The sequence below is a fragment of the Schistocerca piceifrons genome, chromosome 8 (genome assembly GCF_021461385.2).
Source record: "Schistocerca piceifrons isolate TAMUIC-IGC-003096 chromosome 8, iqSchPice1.1, whole genome shotgun sequence".
NCBI lineage: Eukaryota > Metazoa > Arthropoda > Insecta > Orthoptera > Acrididae > Schistocerca > Schistocerca piceifrons.
Genome location: NC_060145.1, coordinates 397837004 through 397853753, shown reverse-complemented (window position 1 = coordinate 397853753; position 16750 = coordinate 397837004). Strand labels below are relative to the sequence as shown.

Here is a 16750-nt window from a genome sequence, read left to right as displayed (position 1 = left end):
TATCAAGGGAGTCATATGTCGTGGTAGCCGTCTATCCCCCATCCATGAAGGTTCCCGTTTTTACCTGAAGCAAGTGCTTTTGAAGATATAAGGGCTGGAAAGTTTCGCCCTCTACAAGTTTCTAGAACATTCCAGAATCCAAGATGTGCTGGAGTGTTTGAGAATAGTTTGAAACATTCAGAAAGATTTCAGAATGTTCGGAAACATCCCAGCTCATCCCAGATTATTGTGGAATATTCCAGAACACTCTCGGTGGTTGTGAAATGTTCTGGAACATGGTGGATCATTCGAAGCCTTTTTGGTAAATTCTGGAATTCGCCATCGGTGGGGCTACCCATTGGTAGGGGTTATATAAAGCAAGACCCTTCGTGGATTCTAACGTCAGTTTTTTTATCAGTGACGAAGGGAAGAACCGAAAAAATAGTACAGCGACTAAATAAAAACAAACAGTGAAGTGTGAGTAGTCCGAGTGATACAGTGACTGAATATAAATCGAAAATAAAGTATGACAGGTGTGTGAAGTGTACTTAGTATTTGTAAATAAAAAGTTGATTTGATTTATATTTTTAGACAATGCCCAAACGTGAAAGAGGAGATCTTGCTAGTTCTGAAGCAAAACGGCGAAAACAAAAGAACAGCAAAAAAACGAAACACTGAAGAACCAACAATTGCGTCACAATCTTATAATAAAAGACTGCGACCTCAAACCAGCCCGAAAGCCGCAAGTTTGTGTGTTGATTGGGATACTGCAATGGTTAAGGAAGCAGTTCTGGCTTTCAGATGAATCCTAGGTCGGACAAAGTTATAGTCAAGTAACTTCCGGAGAAAAAGAAGAAACCATAACAATTGTCCACTTGTTGCAATGCTGAAGGCCATTCCTCCGACGTGAATTTTTAAAGGTAAAAGAAAGAAGCCTGAATGGGAGGATGGACTTCCAAACGGCTCAATTATACTTATGACTGAAAAAGCAGGGTATGTCAACTCTTATATATTCACGAGCTGGATGGAAGATCACTTTTGTTCCAAGAAACAACAAGAAAAGTGGTTCTGGTTCTCAATGGACATACCTAACACTCTACTGATCCTAATATGCTACAGCTTGCTACGGATAATGGTGTGATCTTGATTTGTTTACCTCCTCATTCAACGCACTATCTTCAGCCACTTGACAGGCTTGGTTTCAAACCACGGAAACAATCTTTTTACAGGGCAATGTGCAAGTCGACATTGTCTCGCCCTGGATGTAAAGTCTCAAAAGCACATTTCCCGCTCTTCATTAGTGAAGCGTGGAAGAAAGTTACACTGCCATCCAAGGCTCATTCTGGGTCTGAAGCTTGTGGCTTGTACACCTCAACCTTAAAAGAATTCCAGAGAAGACATTTCAAGTTTCTGACACGGTTGCTAATGTTGAGGCAGACAGGAACGATGGAGGTAACCTCGACAGCAGGGGACGTGCTCGGGCTCTTCTCCCACAGACAGACAACAGCGCACTTGAAGCAGAGACTGAGAATAACCCGATGCCAGGAACACTCTTTAAAGACATTAGTCCTTGCGCCCATCTTGGACCCACAGAAACGGCTGAAGTTGTCACAGAACACAGTCGAACTGAAGAAGCAAGAGCCAGGTCACGGCGAATTAGGTTTAAAAGCAAGAAGTCCATTGTAAGGCAACCTAAGATCAGCGAACCAGGCGGGTCACAGAATGACAGTGTGCTATGGATTACTACGATAAAAATGGAGCACAGGTAGATTAGTTTCAGTGTGCATGTACAAAAAATGGTTGCATGAAACCCGTACAGAAGAAGACAACGTGCGCAATAATTGCCCAAAAAGGCTCTGGTTTAATGTGGAAGCAATCTTGTTATTTGCCAGTTTACTAAATCATTAACATGTTTATTTCATATTTTCGTTTTTATAATTTATTAAATTTGATTTCGAATTATGTATTTAGCTACATCGTATCATAAATCCACAAAACTAGCGCTGGAGTCTGCTTCCGATATAACTACCATCTCACCCCGATGATCGGAGTGAGATGCCTAAACCACACTATTCATAAAAAGGTTCAAAACGCATGTGATTTGTAATGGTAGCATAACACCAACTGACAAGTACACAGAAAAGGCTCTTCAGTGAACACCAATTTAGTGTCGAATCTATACTCCATATTGTAACTAAAGTTCTGATTCTGCAAACCTTAAGTTGGCCATCTCCCCCCGATCTACAAAATTGCAGTTCTTATTGGAGAAGTCTTCATTTAGTAGTTCTTATACTGAAATATCTTGCATACATATGCATTGTCCAGTCACATTAAAGTGACCACCCCCTATGTTCGATGTCAGCGCGCAATAACCACTCACAGACGCCAGTTGGCGGCACTGGCTGTGGAGGGTATATGAAGCATGTCGGGGAGGATGTGGAAAACAGTTGTTGTCATGATGCGGAAAAGGAGCGATATATCTGCCTTCCAAAACGACATTATCATTGGCTTTCGGGCCAAGGGTGGAGGCATTTCCGAAACTGCTAAGTCTGTAAACTTGTAAGTAGGCTGTTTAGGTTTTCATGTTGGTAACGTCATGTAGCGCTCTGTATGAAAATCTCTGGCTGTGCTGTGTGCAGTCTGTGGCTGGTTGGCATTGTTGGAATATTCGCTATTGTAGTGTTGGGCAGTTGGATGTGAACAGCGCGTAGCGTTGTGCAGTTGGAGGTGAGCCGCCAGCAGTGGTGGACGTGGGGAGAGAGATGGCAGAATTTTGAGAGCGGACGATCTGGACGCGTGTCCATCAGAAAGAGTAAATTTGTAATACTGGATATCATAAACTGATATATATATATATGATAACTTTTGAACATTATTAAGGTAAATACATTGTTTGTTCTCTATCAAAATCTTTCATTTGCTAACTACCCCTATCGGTAGTTAGTGCCTTCAGTAGTTAGATATCTTTTATTCATCTGGCATTATTGGCGCTCGCTGTATTGCAGTAGTTCGAGTAACGAAGATTTTTGTGAGGTAAGTGATTCATGAAAGGTATAGGTTATTGTTAGTCAGGGCCATTCTTTTGTAGGGATTATTGAAAGTCAGATCGCGTTGCACTAAAAATATTGTGTGTCAGTTTAGTGATGATCAGAATAAGTGAAGAGAGAAATGTCTGAGTACGACCAGTTCTGCTCAGTTGTTTGAAAATCAAGTAACGTAAGAGGTTTACCAGCACAGTAATTCACAAAGTTTTCTAAGGGGATGTTTCAAATTGTTCGTGTGCTGCCGTGAGTAAAGTCATGGGATATCTCCTAATGTTAAGACGGACCTCCTTTTGTCCGGCGAAGTGCATCCACTCGATGTGGCATGGACTCAACAAGTCGTTGGAAGTCCCCTACAGACATACTGAGCCGTGGTGCCTCTATAGCCGCCCATAATTGCGAAAGTGTTGCCAGTAGAGGATTTTATGGGCGAACTGACCTCTCGGTTATGTCCCATAAATGTTCGATGTTCGTGTCGAGCGATGTGGGTGGCCAAATCATTCGCTCGAATTGTCCAGAACGTTCTTCAATCTAGTCGCGAACAGTTGTGGCCTGGTGACATGGCGCATTGGCACCCATAAAAGTTCGACCGTTGTTTGGGAACATGAAGTCCATAAATGGCTGCAAATGGTCTCCAAGTGGCCCAACATAACCATTTGCAGTCAACTACCGGTTCAGTTGGACCAGAGGACCCAGTCCATTGCATGTAAACACAGCCCACACCATTTTGCAGCCACCACCAGCTTGAACAGTGCTTTGTTCGAAACTTGGACCCATAGCTTCGTGCGATCTGTGCCACATGCGAACCGTACCACCAGTTCTTACCAACTGAAATCGGAACTCATCTGACCAGGCCACTGTTTTCCAGTTGTCTAGGATCCAACCGATGTGATCATAAGCCATGGAGAGCCACTGCAGGCGATGTCGTGGTGTTAGCAAAGGCACTCGAGTCAGTCGACTGCTGCCATAGCCCAGTAACGCCAAATGTCGCCGTACTGTCCTCACGTATAACTTCGTCGTACTTCCAACATTGATTTCTGCGGTTATTTCACTTAGTGTTCCTTGTCTGTTAGCACTGACAACACCACGCAAACGTCGCTTCTCTCAGTCGTTAAATGAAAGCCATTGGCGTGGTCAGACGTAATGCCTGAAATTTGGTACCTCGGCACACTCATGACACTGTGGATTTCGGAATATTGAATTCCCTAACGATTTCCGAAATGGAATGTCCCATATGGCTAGCTCCATCTATCACTCCGCGCTGATTGTTAATTTCCGCCGTGCATCCATAATCATGTCGGAAACCCTTTCGCGTGAATCACCTGAGTACAAATGACAGCTCATCCAATGGACTGCCCTTTTATACCAAATATGTTGCATCGAGGGGGATTACTTTGACCGGGACGAAGTTGATGTTAATAAATAAAGAAAGATTCTTTAAGAAGAACGAAAAATCCTATTACTTTTTGATCATACCTTGTGTATAAACAATGAGACATCTAGGATGAAATTAATAGATATTTACGCAACGGATTGTCAACTTTATATTCGGTGGCATCACCTTCGCGTTTCCCCAACAGTAGCAATTTGCAAGTAGATATTTGCTTCTGAAGGGGAAAGATGAAAATCAATAACCTTTGAAACAAACTCGACGGTACTGCGAAGTCAGTCATCTGATCTCATGGTAGAGTTCAGTACGTGTTCCTGCCCTTTATTAATACTTGGAGATATAATTATACTGATATACTAAACTCTGAAGGGTGCTACGTAAAAGGGGTATGCTGTCCTCTGAACAGTGGGAAGTGAAAGAAACGATAAGTGACAGAAAAAAATCTCAGAAATTACTTTTGTTCAAATCCTTGGCCTATTCAATAATCTAGCATTTAACTACTGAGCCTCTAAGCAACAGAGCAGGTTACAAACTACGTTGTCCAATTCAGCTGTACATGCGTTACAATACGGAAGATACCACAACTGGCTGTTTCTATGTACCAGCTTTTCGATGAATCTTTAATACAACAGTGGTTACAAGCAGCATTCGTTTTAATGCACACTAGCTCTAATAAAAGGTATTCCATAAAGATGAAACGTTTGAGTGAGTAAAATAATACAGAAATATATTAATGAAATTAAGTAATTTGTACATTGAAGCGCCAACGAAACTGCTATACGCAGGCGTATTCAAATACAGAGACATGTAAACAGACAGAATACGCCGACGCCTATATAAGACAACAAATGTCTGCCGCAGTTGTTAGATCGGTTACTGCTGCTACAATGGCAGGTTATCAAGAATTAAGTGAGTTGGAACGTGCTGTACAGTCGGCACACGAGCGATGGGACACAGCATCTCCGAGGTAGCGATGAAGTGGGGATCCACGTGCGACCATTTTACGAGTATGCCGTGAATATCAGGAATCCGGTAAAACATCAAATTTTCGACATCGCTGTCCGCACCCATTAGCTGAGTGGTCAGCGCGGCGGAATGCCACGCTAAGAGGCGCGGGTTCGATTCCCGGCTGCAGCAAGAGATTTTCTCCACTCAGGGACTGGGTGTTGTGTTGTCCTCATCATCATTTTATCCCCATCTCCGACGCGCAAGTCACCCTTTGTGGCGTCGAATGCAATAAGTACTTGCCCTCGGCTGCCGAACTTCCCCGAATGGGGGACTCCCGGCCCACAATGCCGTACTCTCATTTCCATTATATGACATCGCTGCGGCCGGAAAAAGAGCCTGCAAGAACGGGACCAACGACGACAGAAGAGAATCGTTCAACGTGACAGAAGTGCAAACCTTCTGCAAATTGCTGCAGATTTCAGTGTTGGGCCACTAGCAAGTGTCAGCGTGCGAACCATTCAACGAAACATCGTCGATATGGGCTTTCGGAGCCGACGGCCTACTCGTGTACCCTTGACGACTGCACAACACAAAGCTTTACGCCTCGCCTGGACTCGTCAACACCGACATAGGACTGTTGATCACTGGAAACATGTTGCCTGGTCGGACGAGTCTCGTTTCAAATTGTATCGAGCGGATGGACATGTACGGGTATGCAGACAACCTCATGAATCCATGGACCCTGCATGTCAGCAGAGGACTGTTCAAGCAGGTGGAGGCTCTATAATGGTGTGGGGCGTGTTCAGTTGCAATGATATGGGATCCCTGCTACATCTAGATACAATTCTGACAGATGACACGTACGTAAGAATCCTGTCTGATCACCTGCATCCATTCATGTTCATTGTGCATTCCGACGGACTTGGACAATTCCAGTAGGACAATGCGACACGTCACACGTCCGGAACTGCTACAGAATGGGTCCAGGACACTCTTCTGAGTTTAAACAGATCCGCTTGCCACCAAACACTCCAGACATGAAAATTATTGAGCATATCTGGGACGCCTTGCAACGTGCTGTTCAGAAGAGATTTCCAGCCCTTCGTACTCCTACGGACAAGGATTTATGGACAGCCCTGCAGGATTCATGGTGTCAGTTCCCTCCAACACTATTTCAGACACTAGTTAAGTCCATGCCACGTCGTCTTGCGGTACTTATGCGTGCTCGCAGAGGCTCTGCACGGTATTAGGCAGGTGTACCGGTTTCTTTGACTCTTCAGTGTACAATATTGCAGTGTATGCTACCTGTGATTATATATGAAATATGACATTGCTCAAATACCCTCCATGACTCTACAGGCACACTTTCTCTCTTTCGATTAATTTTAACTCTTCGGCATACTTGCACCTCCAGTTGTGAAATTACACGCTGACTCTTGGCCTTGAGCTCTAGGAGTAATCGTTCTTTGTTAGCGTACACACTGGATTTCAAAAATACCCCTTCCTCCTAGACAAAAATCACGTGGTGTCAAATTACCAAGATCTGCGTGGCTAATTCACGTCACCGTTGCGAGAAATCACCCAGCCAGGGAATTTCTCTCGTAACAAGACCATTATTGCAATCGATGTGCTACAGGTTGCACCATCCCACTGAAACCAAACCTTTTCACAGTTCACAGGACTCGGTTCAGACCACAAGAGCTCTTTTAACATACTGAGGTAGCATCGCCGTCCACTGTTAATGCATTTCTGGCGCCATCTTCGAAGAAGTACGGCTCAGTTACGCTCAAATGCCACACCCATAGTCAGTCGCTGTGGCTGTAACGGCTTCTCCATAATTACTCGAGGACTTTCTACGACCCAAATTCTCCAATTTTCCTCGTTCCTGAAGCCACTGAACAGGAAATGTGCCTCATTAATGGATATTATTTTCTTAAAGAAATTGTTGTCCACTCTTCGTTTTGCAAGCACCCAGCGGAGTTTTTAGTGATAATTTGTTTTCGGTTCTTGCGTCAGTCGGATTTTGTAGGTCCATAGGTGCAAATCTTCCAGAATTCATTGCGTGTTGGTTCTGGGAATGTCCAGTTGTTTTGAACGTCAGCGAATGGATTCTATTCTGCTTACAGGAATATTATCGCTAACGATAGCTATGTTTTTCGCAGAGCGACTAATACTAGAACGTCCTGAGGATTTAATGTCCACAACCGAGTTGTTTTTCTCTAATACAGCTGTCGGACTCATCACAATCGCCTCATTCGGTGCATTACGTTGGCCAAACATTCCACGGAGTTTGTGAACAGTCTTTGCACAACATTCATCACATTTGTAAATAAGTTTTCACTGTGACAACGCGCTGTTCCGTCGTGAAACGCTCCATTTCTAACCAGAGGGAAAACAGATGAAAATCGTGCAATGTTCAGTGCTACCAATTTACTAGAATAGAAAGGACAGATCTTATGGGACACCACTTACTAAACCAGCAAATACGACACGTTCCAGTAAGAACTGTGAAATCACATATGGCGTGTTCTTATTGAAATCAAACATGGCATGTTTTGATCTCTTCTCCATCAGCCCATGTCACAGCACACATGATTAATAACGAAAGTAACAATTAACAAATATTTTATACAGGGGAGGCTATAGGGGTGGAAAAAAATTTAGAATCGTCAAAAACACAGCACGTTACCATGACTTTTACGGTGTAGAAAAACCGTTAGCTCTCGATACGGCTTTCAATCGCACCGGAATGGATCAATAAAAGTACTGCAAGGTGCTCGAAGGGAACTTATACCATTATGCCTGGAGAATAGTGGCACGTTCAGGAAACGATGATGGAGGCGGATAGCGATCAAACACCCTTCTCTCCTAAGTAGACCACAAAGTCATAATAATAAAAGTTTGACGACTGTGGGGGCCAAGAAAGATGCGACAGTTCATTGTAGCGCTCACACAACCAGTGCTGGACGAGGCGAGCTGTGTAAACAGAGGCCCTGCCGTCTTGGAACACGGCATCACCATTGGGGGGAAACGTTGCACCTTGGGATGGATCTGATCAGCCAATAAGGTTACATAATGCAGAGTAGTAGAGCGACCTTGTAGAGTAACCATGGGGCCCATAGAATACCACAATATGGCTGTCCAAATCGTCACTGAGTCCACCGTGTTTCTCGCTTGGCACGTAAACTCGGCCAGAAGTTGGAAACAGTGTGAAACAAGATTCGCACGACGAAACAACACCCTTAAATTGCTCCACATTCCAGTTTTTACGACTTCAGCACGTTTTCCTTTTTCGGGCATTTGCGTCAGTGACGAGTGGTTCTGGAATTCCAGCTCGCCCTGCCGTTACCTACTTCTAGTGCAGATAGGGTTCGCGAGTGCGACATTCAGTTCTGAGGTGACTTTTGCAGCTGTCGTCCTGTTATCTTCCGTTATAATCCTGCCGCGTGGGATTAGCCGAGCGGATGCCGGCACGGTAGCTCAGCCTGTTCGGTCAGAGGGCTAGCTGTCCTCTGTAATAAAAAACTGAGTTCACCGATCAACAACGAACTAAAACGGGTGTCCGCCCCGAGCAGATACAACGAACGAAAGCGAACAAACTGAGATTAAAAAAAAAGTCTAAGACGCTGCAGTCATGGACTGTGCGGCTGGTACCGGCGGAGGTTCGAGTCCTCCCTCGGGCATGGGTGTGTATGTTTGTCCTTAGGATACTTTAGGTTAAGTAGTGTGTAAGCTTAGGAACTGATGACCTTAGCAGTTAAGTCCCATAAGATTTCACACACATTTGAACATTTTTTGTTATAATCCTCTTTATTGACGGTATGTCGCTCTCACTCACTTTCATCCGCATTGTGACTTAGATGGTGATGTGCTTCCGCTTTCTTTGTATGAGGGAAAAATCTTCGATATAATGTCTCTTGAAACGTGAAACTTTCCGCTATCTTGGTTACGGAAGCATCCACCATAGGACCTCTTATCAGTCTGCCCACGTTCGAATTCACTTAGGTTCGACATAATACACTCTCAACTAAGCAGAACGGTGTTCTGACCACAATCGATCCTTGCAATGTGTTGAGGACATTGCACAAGTGCATCTACATTTATGCTCAAGCAAGCAGTTCTCGCTGTGTTTCGATATATTTGTCCAACACTGTAGCGCGACAGCACCGAATACATTCGACTAGTCTGACAGGCTTATTACCTGGCCTATGCGTATGTCGGGCCAGACTACAAACTCCAGTTATGCAACCAGCGATACCACCTGCTAGACCACACAGAGGTTTCTGAACAATGTCATATTTAATATCGATGAATGGAAAGTTGAATCCAGGTAGCGTAACCTGGGTTGACCTGAACGCATTGCAGGTGCCAGGAGTGGGTAACCCGTTTCCGTCTGCTTCTCCCACCCCGCGCACAGCCGCTGCCGCAGCATCCTCAGCGGCGCTGAGACAAGAGGCGCAGTTGGCGGAAGGCCGTGGCATGGAGCGCTGGCGAGGGAAGGCTGCATTGGTCACTGGCGCCAGCGCGGGCATCGGCGCCGCCGTCGCGACGCGCCTCGCAGCACGCGGGCTGCGCGTCTTGGGACTCGGTCGTCGCCTCCACAAGCTGCAGGTCATTCCTTCTTTCATGCTAAACACTTTTATGACGATAGAAGTCGATGATTCTGAAGTACCAATACCCCACCCCATCCCCTGTCCCCGTTTCTTCAAAGAATCGATCTTCCACGTATAAAACAGCTTCAAACGTTTGATTACTTTACAAATGGGTTAATGAGTTCGATGTTTCAAGTGGTGCATGTAAGGGCGAAAAAGTTTAGAACGGATTTGAAATTGTCATATCTGTGGTTCTACTAAACCATACATTTAAAATTTTCGGAGGGTAACAGAAAATACTGGTTGGCAGACTGGGGGGCGAGGACCGCCTAGTTCAATCCTAAGCTGTTGAAAGTGGTCTGTACCGGACTATTTCAGGATGGTTTCGAGAAGCTTCCCGACCGCTGTCTAGCTGACTGCTGGCCCTGGGCTACACTTTACTCAAAGAGTCCAAAAAAATGTAGCTTTCTAAACAAATTACGCCAGTCGAAAGTAAAAAATAGAAGGTATGCAAATAATGCAATAAATCCAATAAGATGGTACGATGTGAAATTCCGTTAAGAGTCTAAGTGTTCTTCACGTTTAAGAGTATTAATGTGGGATTTTTTGATGTTTTTTCTTTGTTATTGTGATTTAACAGGATTTCTTCATTCATTTTCACTTTTTCCCAATTCAAAAATTTTAATTTTCCATGTCATCAAACACTCTTATTATATAAATATTTTTATGGGTAACTCTTTGGACTACCAGCGTTTAATTGTAAGGAAGATGCAATTTCACATCGAAGAATTACGAAGATAGCATTTCTATTGTTATTAATAGTATACAAATATGTACTTTGCGTATATTAGTGAAATCCTTACTGTTTAGGTATCAAAGTAATCTACCTTAAAAAAATTGCGGGGGTACCTGTCACTCGTTTGAGATACAAAAATTTTTTTTGCCCTTCCTGTCAAATTTAAATCCCAAGCTCACTGAATAAGTTGTCTCAAAAATGGCAGTTATAAAATCTCACCCCTCTTTGATAAATCTGCGGACACCCATGTACATGCCTCTGTATGATTAAAAATTTCTCATTGTACTCTGTATGTACTATATTGAATCGCACCAGCTTTTTTAAGGCGCAAAATGACTAAATTACCAATTAACATGAATGTTATGGGTAAATTACTGCTGAATTACTCCATACTAAGATGATTTGATCTCTATATTTCGTTTCCACAGAGTGTAATCCATTCACTATGCTTCATTAGTATTTTCTTTTAGTAGGCCATATTCAATAAAGCTGATTTGACTTCCTATATTCACATTTCATTCCCAGGAACGAGAATCGCAAAAATATACTGACGGTGAGGAAGTGGCGTAGTTGTTCACGAGAAAAGAGGTGAAATTTCGTGCCGCCAACGTCAGCCAATCACAGTCGAGACGACACGAGCTGTTGAAATGATCTTTCTGAAGGAAGTGGTGAAGCGGTCTCTGACCCAGGCAAGCAAGGCAGCAGCGAACGGGACACGGACAGCATCCGCCGGGGCGAGAGAGAGAGAGAGAGAGAGAGAGAGAGAGGAGGCAGCGCAAGTCGGTGAGTCGGTGATCCAGCAGTGCTGTTCAGTTAACGGTGCCGCCGCCTTTCCAGCATTTGCCGTTCCACTCCGGTCCATGCTACGTTCTGTGCCCCGCGCGTCGGTAGCTGATAACACAGATTTTTCCGGATTTCATTTTTGTTTACATCTCTGCAAGTCGTCGCTTTTCACAGAAGAACTCCAAGATTTTAAACGCGTTCTGAAGAGTGTAGAAGAGAGACAGAAACCGTTCGGTTTATTTCTCGTACCACGAACAGTGCCAAACTAACGCCTTATCGCCGGATCTAAACAACGACTGTAATACGGCACTGATGGCGTTTCGCTGGCACTTCGTGCAAAGGCAGTTAAGCAGCGTTTTCAATCAAGGCCGGATTTCAGCAGTGGCCACCTAGACGCGGAAAAAGACGGGGCTTGTATTATCAGTAGACTTGGTCTCTCCGTCTCCCCTACCCTGGTCTCTCTCTCTCTCTCTCACACACACGCACACGCATACACACACACACACACACACACACACACACACACACACACACACGCACACACAAAACTGCATGTAATTCGAATATACGGACGGCAAGTAGTGTCGCTATCGTAGGATTTTGTTCATTGTTGAGTTCAGTTATAGGGCGATTCATAATGTCGCTTACCGCAGCTGATATATAGTTGTGTTTCGTATCGATTCGTGTAAAAGCTGGCGTTGCTTTGGTTGACAATGCTCATCGCTGCGTCTACTTACCATTGAAACTTACGTTCTTCCTGAAAGAAAAAGAAGAAGAAGAATTATATCTGAACGTCATGGTTTCGTTCAGAATACACCTGTCGATGGCGGTTTTTAGCTGTGCTGTCGAAAGGTCGATATATGTTATAAAAGTATTAGAAATCATCTCGCGCCTACCGTTTTACAAACTAGACTTATCGCATTGTCTGTATCGTAAATTTAAGTGTAAATTGTAAACATGATTGTGTTAACATGACTGATGACTTCGCTGAAACGAAGTATCTAGGTGTTACGCCAACTTTCAAGATCAGAGTTTATGTTAGTTTCACATTTACAGGACATTTACTTCTTTTCTTTCTGTGGATAAACCGCAGCAGTCTTATTTATTGAGTTTCTATTACAAAGTTAACTGGATGTTACGTATCCCTCTTAAGTAACCCCTTCCCATAAAATTCTGTTTTCTAAGATAAGTAGTAGGGTCAGTTCAAGAACTATATTTGTTAATTTTGATTTAACACCAGATTCTCTAATGACTTTATCTCTTGTTTCTCTGCCTATACAATCAAATGCTTTCTTGAAATCAATAAATGATACTATTATTGCCGGGCGGTGTGGCCGAGCGGTTCTAGGCGCGTCAGTCTGGAACCGCGCCACCGCTACGATCGCAGGTTCGAATCCTGACTCGGGCGTGGATGTGTGTGATGTCCTTAGGTTAGTTAGGTTTAAGTAGTTCTAAGTTCTAGGGGACTGATGACCTCAGATGTTAAGTCCCATAGTGCTCAGAGCCATTTGAACCATTTTTTTAACACTATTATTGGTTTGCTGGTTAACATTCTATGGTGAATTATTGACCTTAAGTTTAAAATTTGTTCTTCACAGCATCTTCCCTTTCGAAAACCACCCTGGTATTCTCCCAGTTGTTTGTCTAAAGTATCTACCTTTCTGTTCAGGAGAATTTTTGATAATACTTTGTATGCCACTGGAAGAAGTGACACTTCTCTATAATTACTAACATTTTGTTTGTCTCCCTTTTTATGTAGCGGGTGGATTAATGCTGTTTTCCATTCAACTGGAATCTTTTCAGTTTTCCAAATGTTCTTAAGAAGCTGTTATAGGTCCTTTATGAACTTTGTTTCTGATCACTTCAACAATTCCGCTATAATCGAGTCTTCACCACTTGCTTTATTCTTTTTGAGTGTTTTGATGGCTTCATGAATTTATAACTCTGTTGGTGGGAAATCTTTCTCTAGATTTTTACTTGTCACTGGAAATTCTAATTTATCTGTTGGAACTAGACAGTTTAACAGCTTTATAAAAAATTTTGCTAAAATTTCACAATTTTCTTTGTTATTTAATCCGATTTTGCCATTTTCATCTTTGAAACAAATACCTGGTGTCTGATATCCTTTAAGTATGTGTTTAAAAGTTTGGCAAAAATTTCCAGTATTATTTTTGGTGAAATTTTCTTCTGTTTCAATAAGCTGAGAATTTTCAAAGTTTCTTTCGATTTCCGGATTATTTTTGATGTTTCTTTCCTTTGTTGTCTGAATTGTTCAAGGTCTTCCTCTTTTTTAGAACATTTCCATTTTCTCCGTTTTTGAACTCTTTGTATTAGTGTTTCTTCACACTCCTCATTGCACCATGTCTTCTTTTTATTGTTGGCCAATCCTAAAGTTTTCTCTGGTGCTTGATTTATTTGTATCTGGAGTTCACGCCAATCTCCTTCTTTACTTGTCTCAAATTCTTCTCTAAATTTTTCTATATTTTCTTTTGTAATATTAGTGTGTGGTGTTGTATCTGATCACTTTCTTGGTCACCTTTTTTGTTTTAGATGGGAGAAATTTTATTTTAGTCTTAGAGTCGAAATCCCCATTTCTGACTGTTTTAACATTCATAATTTCCGTGATATACCTTTCATATATGGCTATGTGATCCAGCTGAAATTCTTCTAGGTTTGGATTTGGATGTCTCCAAGTTTTGGCATTTCTTGGTAGTTTGAGGAAATGTGTGGACATGAGTTTTAACTGGAACATTTTACACATATTTATCAATCTTTCATCATTTCCGTTTGTTCTTGAGTGTGCTGGATATTCACCTACAATAGTCCTAAATTTCTTTTCCCTCCCAATTTGCACATTGAAATCACCAAGAAGTATATTAACGTACTTTTTTTAGGTATGATAGAAATTTCAATTTCTAAAAGATCGCAGAATTTATTCACTTTCTCCAGATTTCTTTTGTTGTCTGCATTTATAGGTGCATGGCAGTTTATGAGGGTGTATTCTTGCATTGTTAAGATAGGTATTCTTTCTGAATTCGATTAGCAGTTTATTTTTTGAGTATTTATGATCTTAACATCAATGGAGATTACAATGTCAAAGTAAGATGCACAAATATTACAAGAATTTAGTACATTATAGTTAGTAAATCTGACAACTGATTCTAAATTTAGTTTATTACAACGTATGCAGTTTCGAAAGAACAGAACCACCTTCATCGTTTTTAGGTCGTTTGTCGGCATATTCGTGAGACAATCGTATTTGCCACAGGTTTCTGTAAGTGTAAATATGGCACCAGCCGAAACCTAACAATAACTTATAACTTCTGGCAACGCAGGACCTGATAATGTATGATGAAAATCATTGCCTAAACCTTCCTCCAGGTACTGCAATTAATGCAAGAACGTATTTTCAGTTCTTACATAGTAACATGTTACCTACTTGAATATTGTTTCTGATACATTATTTCGTATACCCGCCAGAAGATATCGAGATCGATGCAGATGCTTCGCCATGCGCGGCAAGGTCAAGGTCCGAGCTGCAGCATTGGCAGGACCTTGGTGTCATTTCTCCTATTCTGCTAAGCTAGTGGGCCATGCCTTTGGTGGTGATGCAGATGACAGATGGCGCCGGGCGCCTTTGCGGTGATGTTAAACATACTGTCTACGAGCAGTGTTGGACTCGTATCCAATTCTGAGGAAGGAGGAGTTGGCGAAGTTGCCAGGTGGGCTTTATTTCTTGCTCATCAACTTGCGTGGCGCATGCCTGCAGTTGCCGTTGGACGCAGTTTCTTGCGATTAATTAGTACTCACGACCCCCTTTGGATTTTTGAACTTTACCAGTTTAATCGCTTTCCCCTTTGGAATTTCGTCTGTGCCAAGAATTTATCAGTGATATCTGGAACAGTTTAATCAGAACATTTCTTGCTACATAAAGTACTTCGATGACATCTAGGTCAGGGTCTCCACACATTTACGAAATCTGCAGGTGGTTTCCCCTACGGACTAGCATGTCAGATCCCAGGAACCTAAAGGAGCTCCAATCTTTTTGGGAAAGATTTCTTGGCATGTAAAGTTCGTTCCCTAGGCCGAACACAACTGCCATCCTCTTAATCCGCTTCGTCAAAATGGCAACAGATCCGTGTGGTTTGCGGATTTTCATTATCTGAAGCAGTGTTTTTGTTGCCTGTTGGCTTCCTTTACGCTAGGCAACCGCTAACCCTGGCCACTGATGGGTCCCAGTATCGCACTGGTGTGGTTCTATCATATCAGAATCTAGATGAGGCCGAGCAAACTATCACTTATTGGTGCAGTGAAACTGTCAGAAAAAAGCCTGTACCTTGCAAAAGGTGGGGTAGAAGATTTTATTTTTTTAACTCGTCCATGTTGTTGGAAAGGTTAGAAAACCAAGTTTTGCCAACAAAATTTCTCTTGGGAAAACTTTCTGCAGTCAAAAAAATTCGAAAATATCGAGCTTTTTTCAGTTTTTTCAAAATATCTGTTTCATTTGGTCCTACCGCTTTGATGTCTATTTTTTTAAAGAGCACAAAATTCTCTACAAATTTAATTCTTACCATTTTTTTCTACTCCCAGTATCTAAGACGCTACAGCGCGTCAAAAAATATCAATTTTTCAAATTTCGAGCAAAGTGGCAAATTACCTCATTTTTTAACACTGTTATTTCAGTTTCTATTTGTGTAGTATAAACATATTACTCATCATGTTATTCATTGGAATTTACCATCTCACTCTGCTGCAGGACCAGGACAAACAGCATCATATTCAGTAACTACGAACACAGTGACGTCGGATTGCGTGAAGTTTATTTGTGTTACAATATGTAATACGATTGCATGCAGGTGCCGTACATTTTCTACAGTTGATTGACGTTAATGATCAGTTATAAGAAAAAGTATGTAGGAATTGTTCTTTAGCGGACAAAGGGTATTTATTCTTTGGCGGGCGGAAGGCGATTATCTCTGGTGATTGTTCACAGCGCGCTGACAACTATTAGCACACAACAATAAGGGTCCTACAGTTTGGAGTCGCTTCCATTCAGTATATGTTGTGGTGCTGAAAATGAGTATGTCTGACATGAATTTGTGTTTCATTTGCGAAAAAACTGTGGTGAGTGGTGAACGCAATGTGAAAAAGAAAGGACTGAGCACACTTATCGATTGTAGTGGTAAACGCAGGGAGTCTGCTCACACCTGCTTTTTGAAAA

At 42.4% G+C, this 16750-nt stretch overlaps 1 protein-coding gene across 1 annotated transcript in view; it reads left to right on the top strand.

The window, feature by feature from the left end:
• Nucleotides 1-9648: 9648 nt before the first annotated feature.
• LOC124712379 (farnesol dehydrogenase-like) overlaps nucleotides 9649-16750 on the top strand; it is a 60610-nt gene continuing 53508 nt past the window's right edge. The window contains exon 1 of the mRNA XM_047242674.1: nucleotides 9649-9969. Within this exon, the coding sequence (XP_047098630.1) occupies nucleotides 9649-9969 (321 nt within the window). The remainder of the gene's footprint in view (nucleotides 9970-16750) is intronic.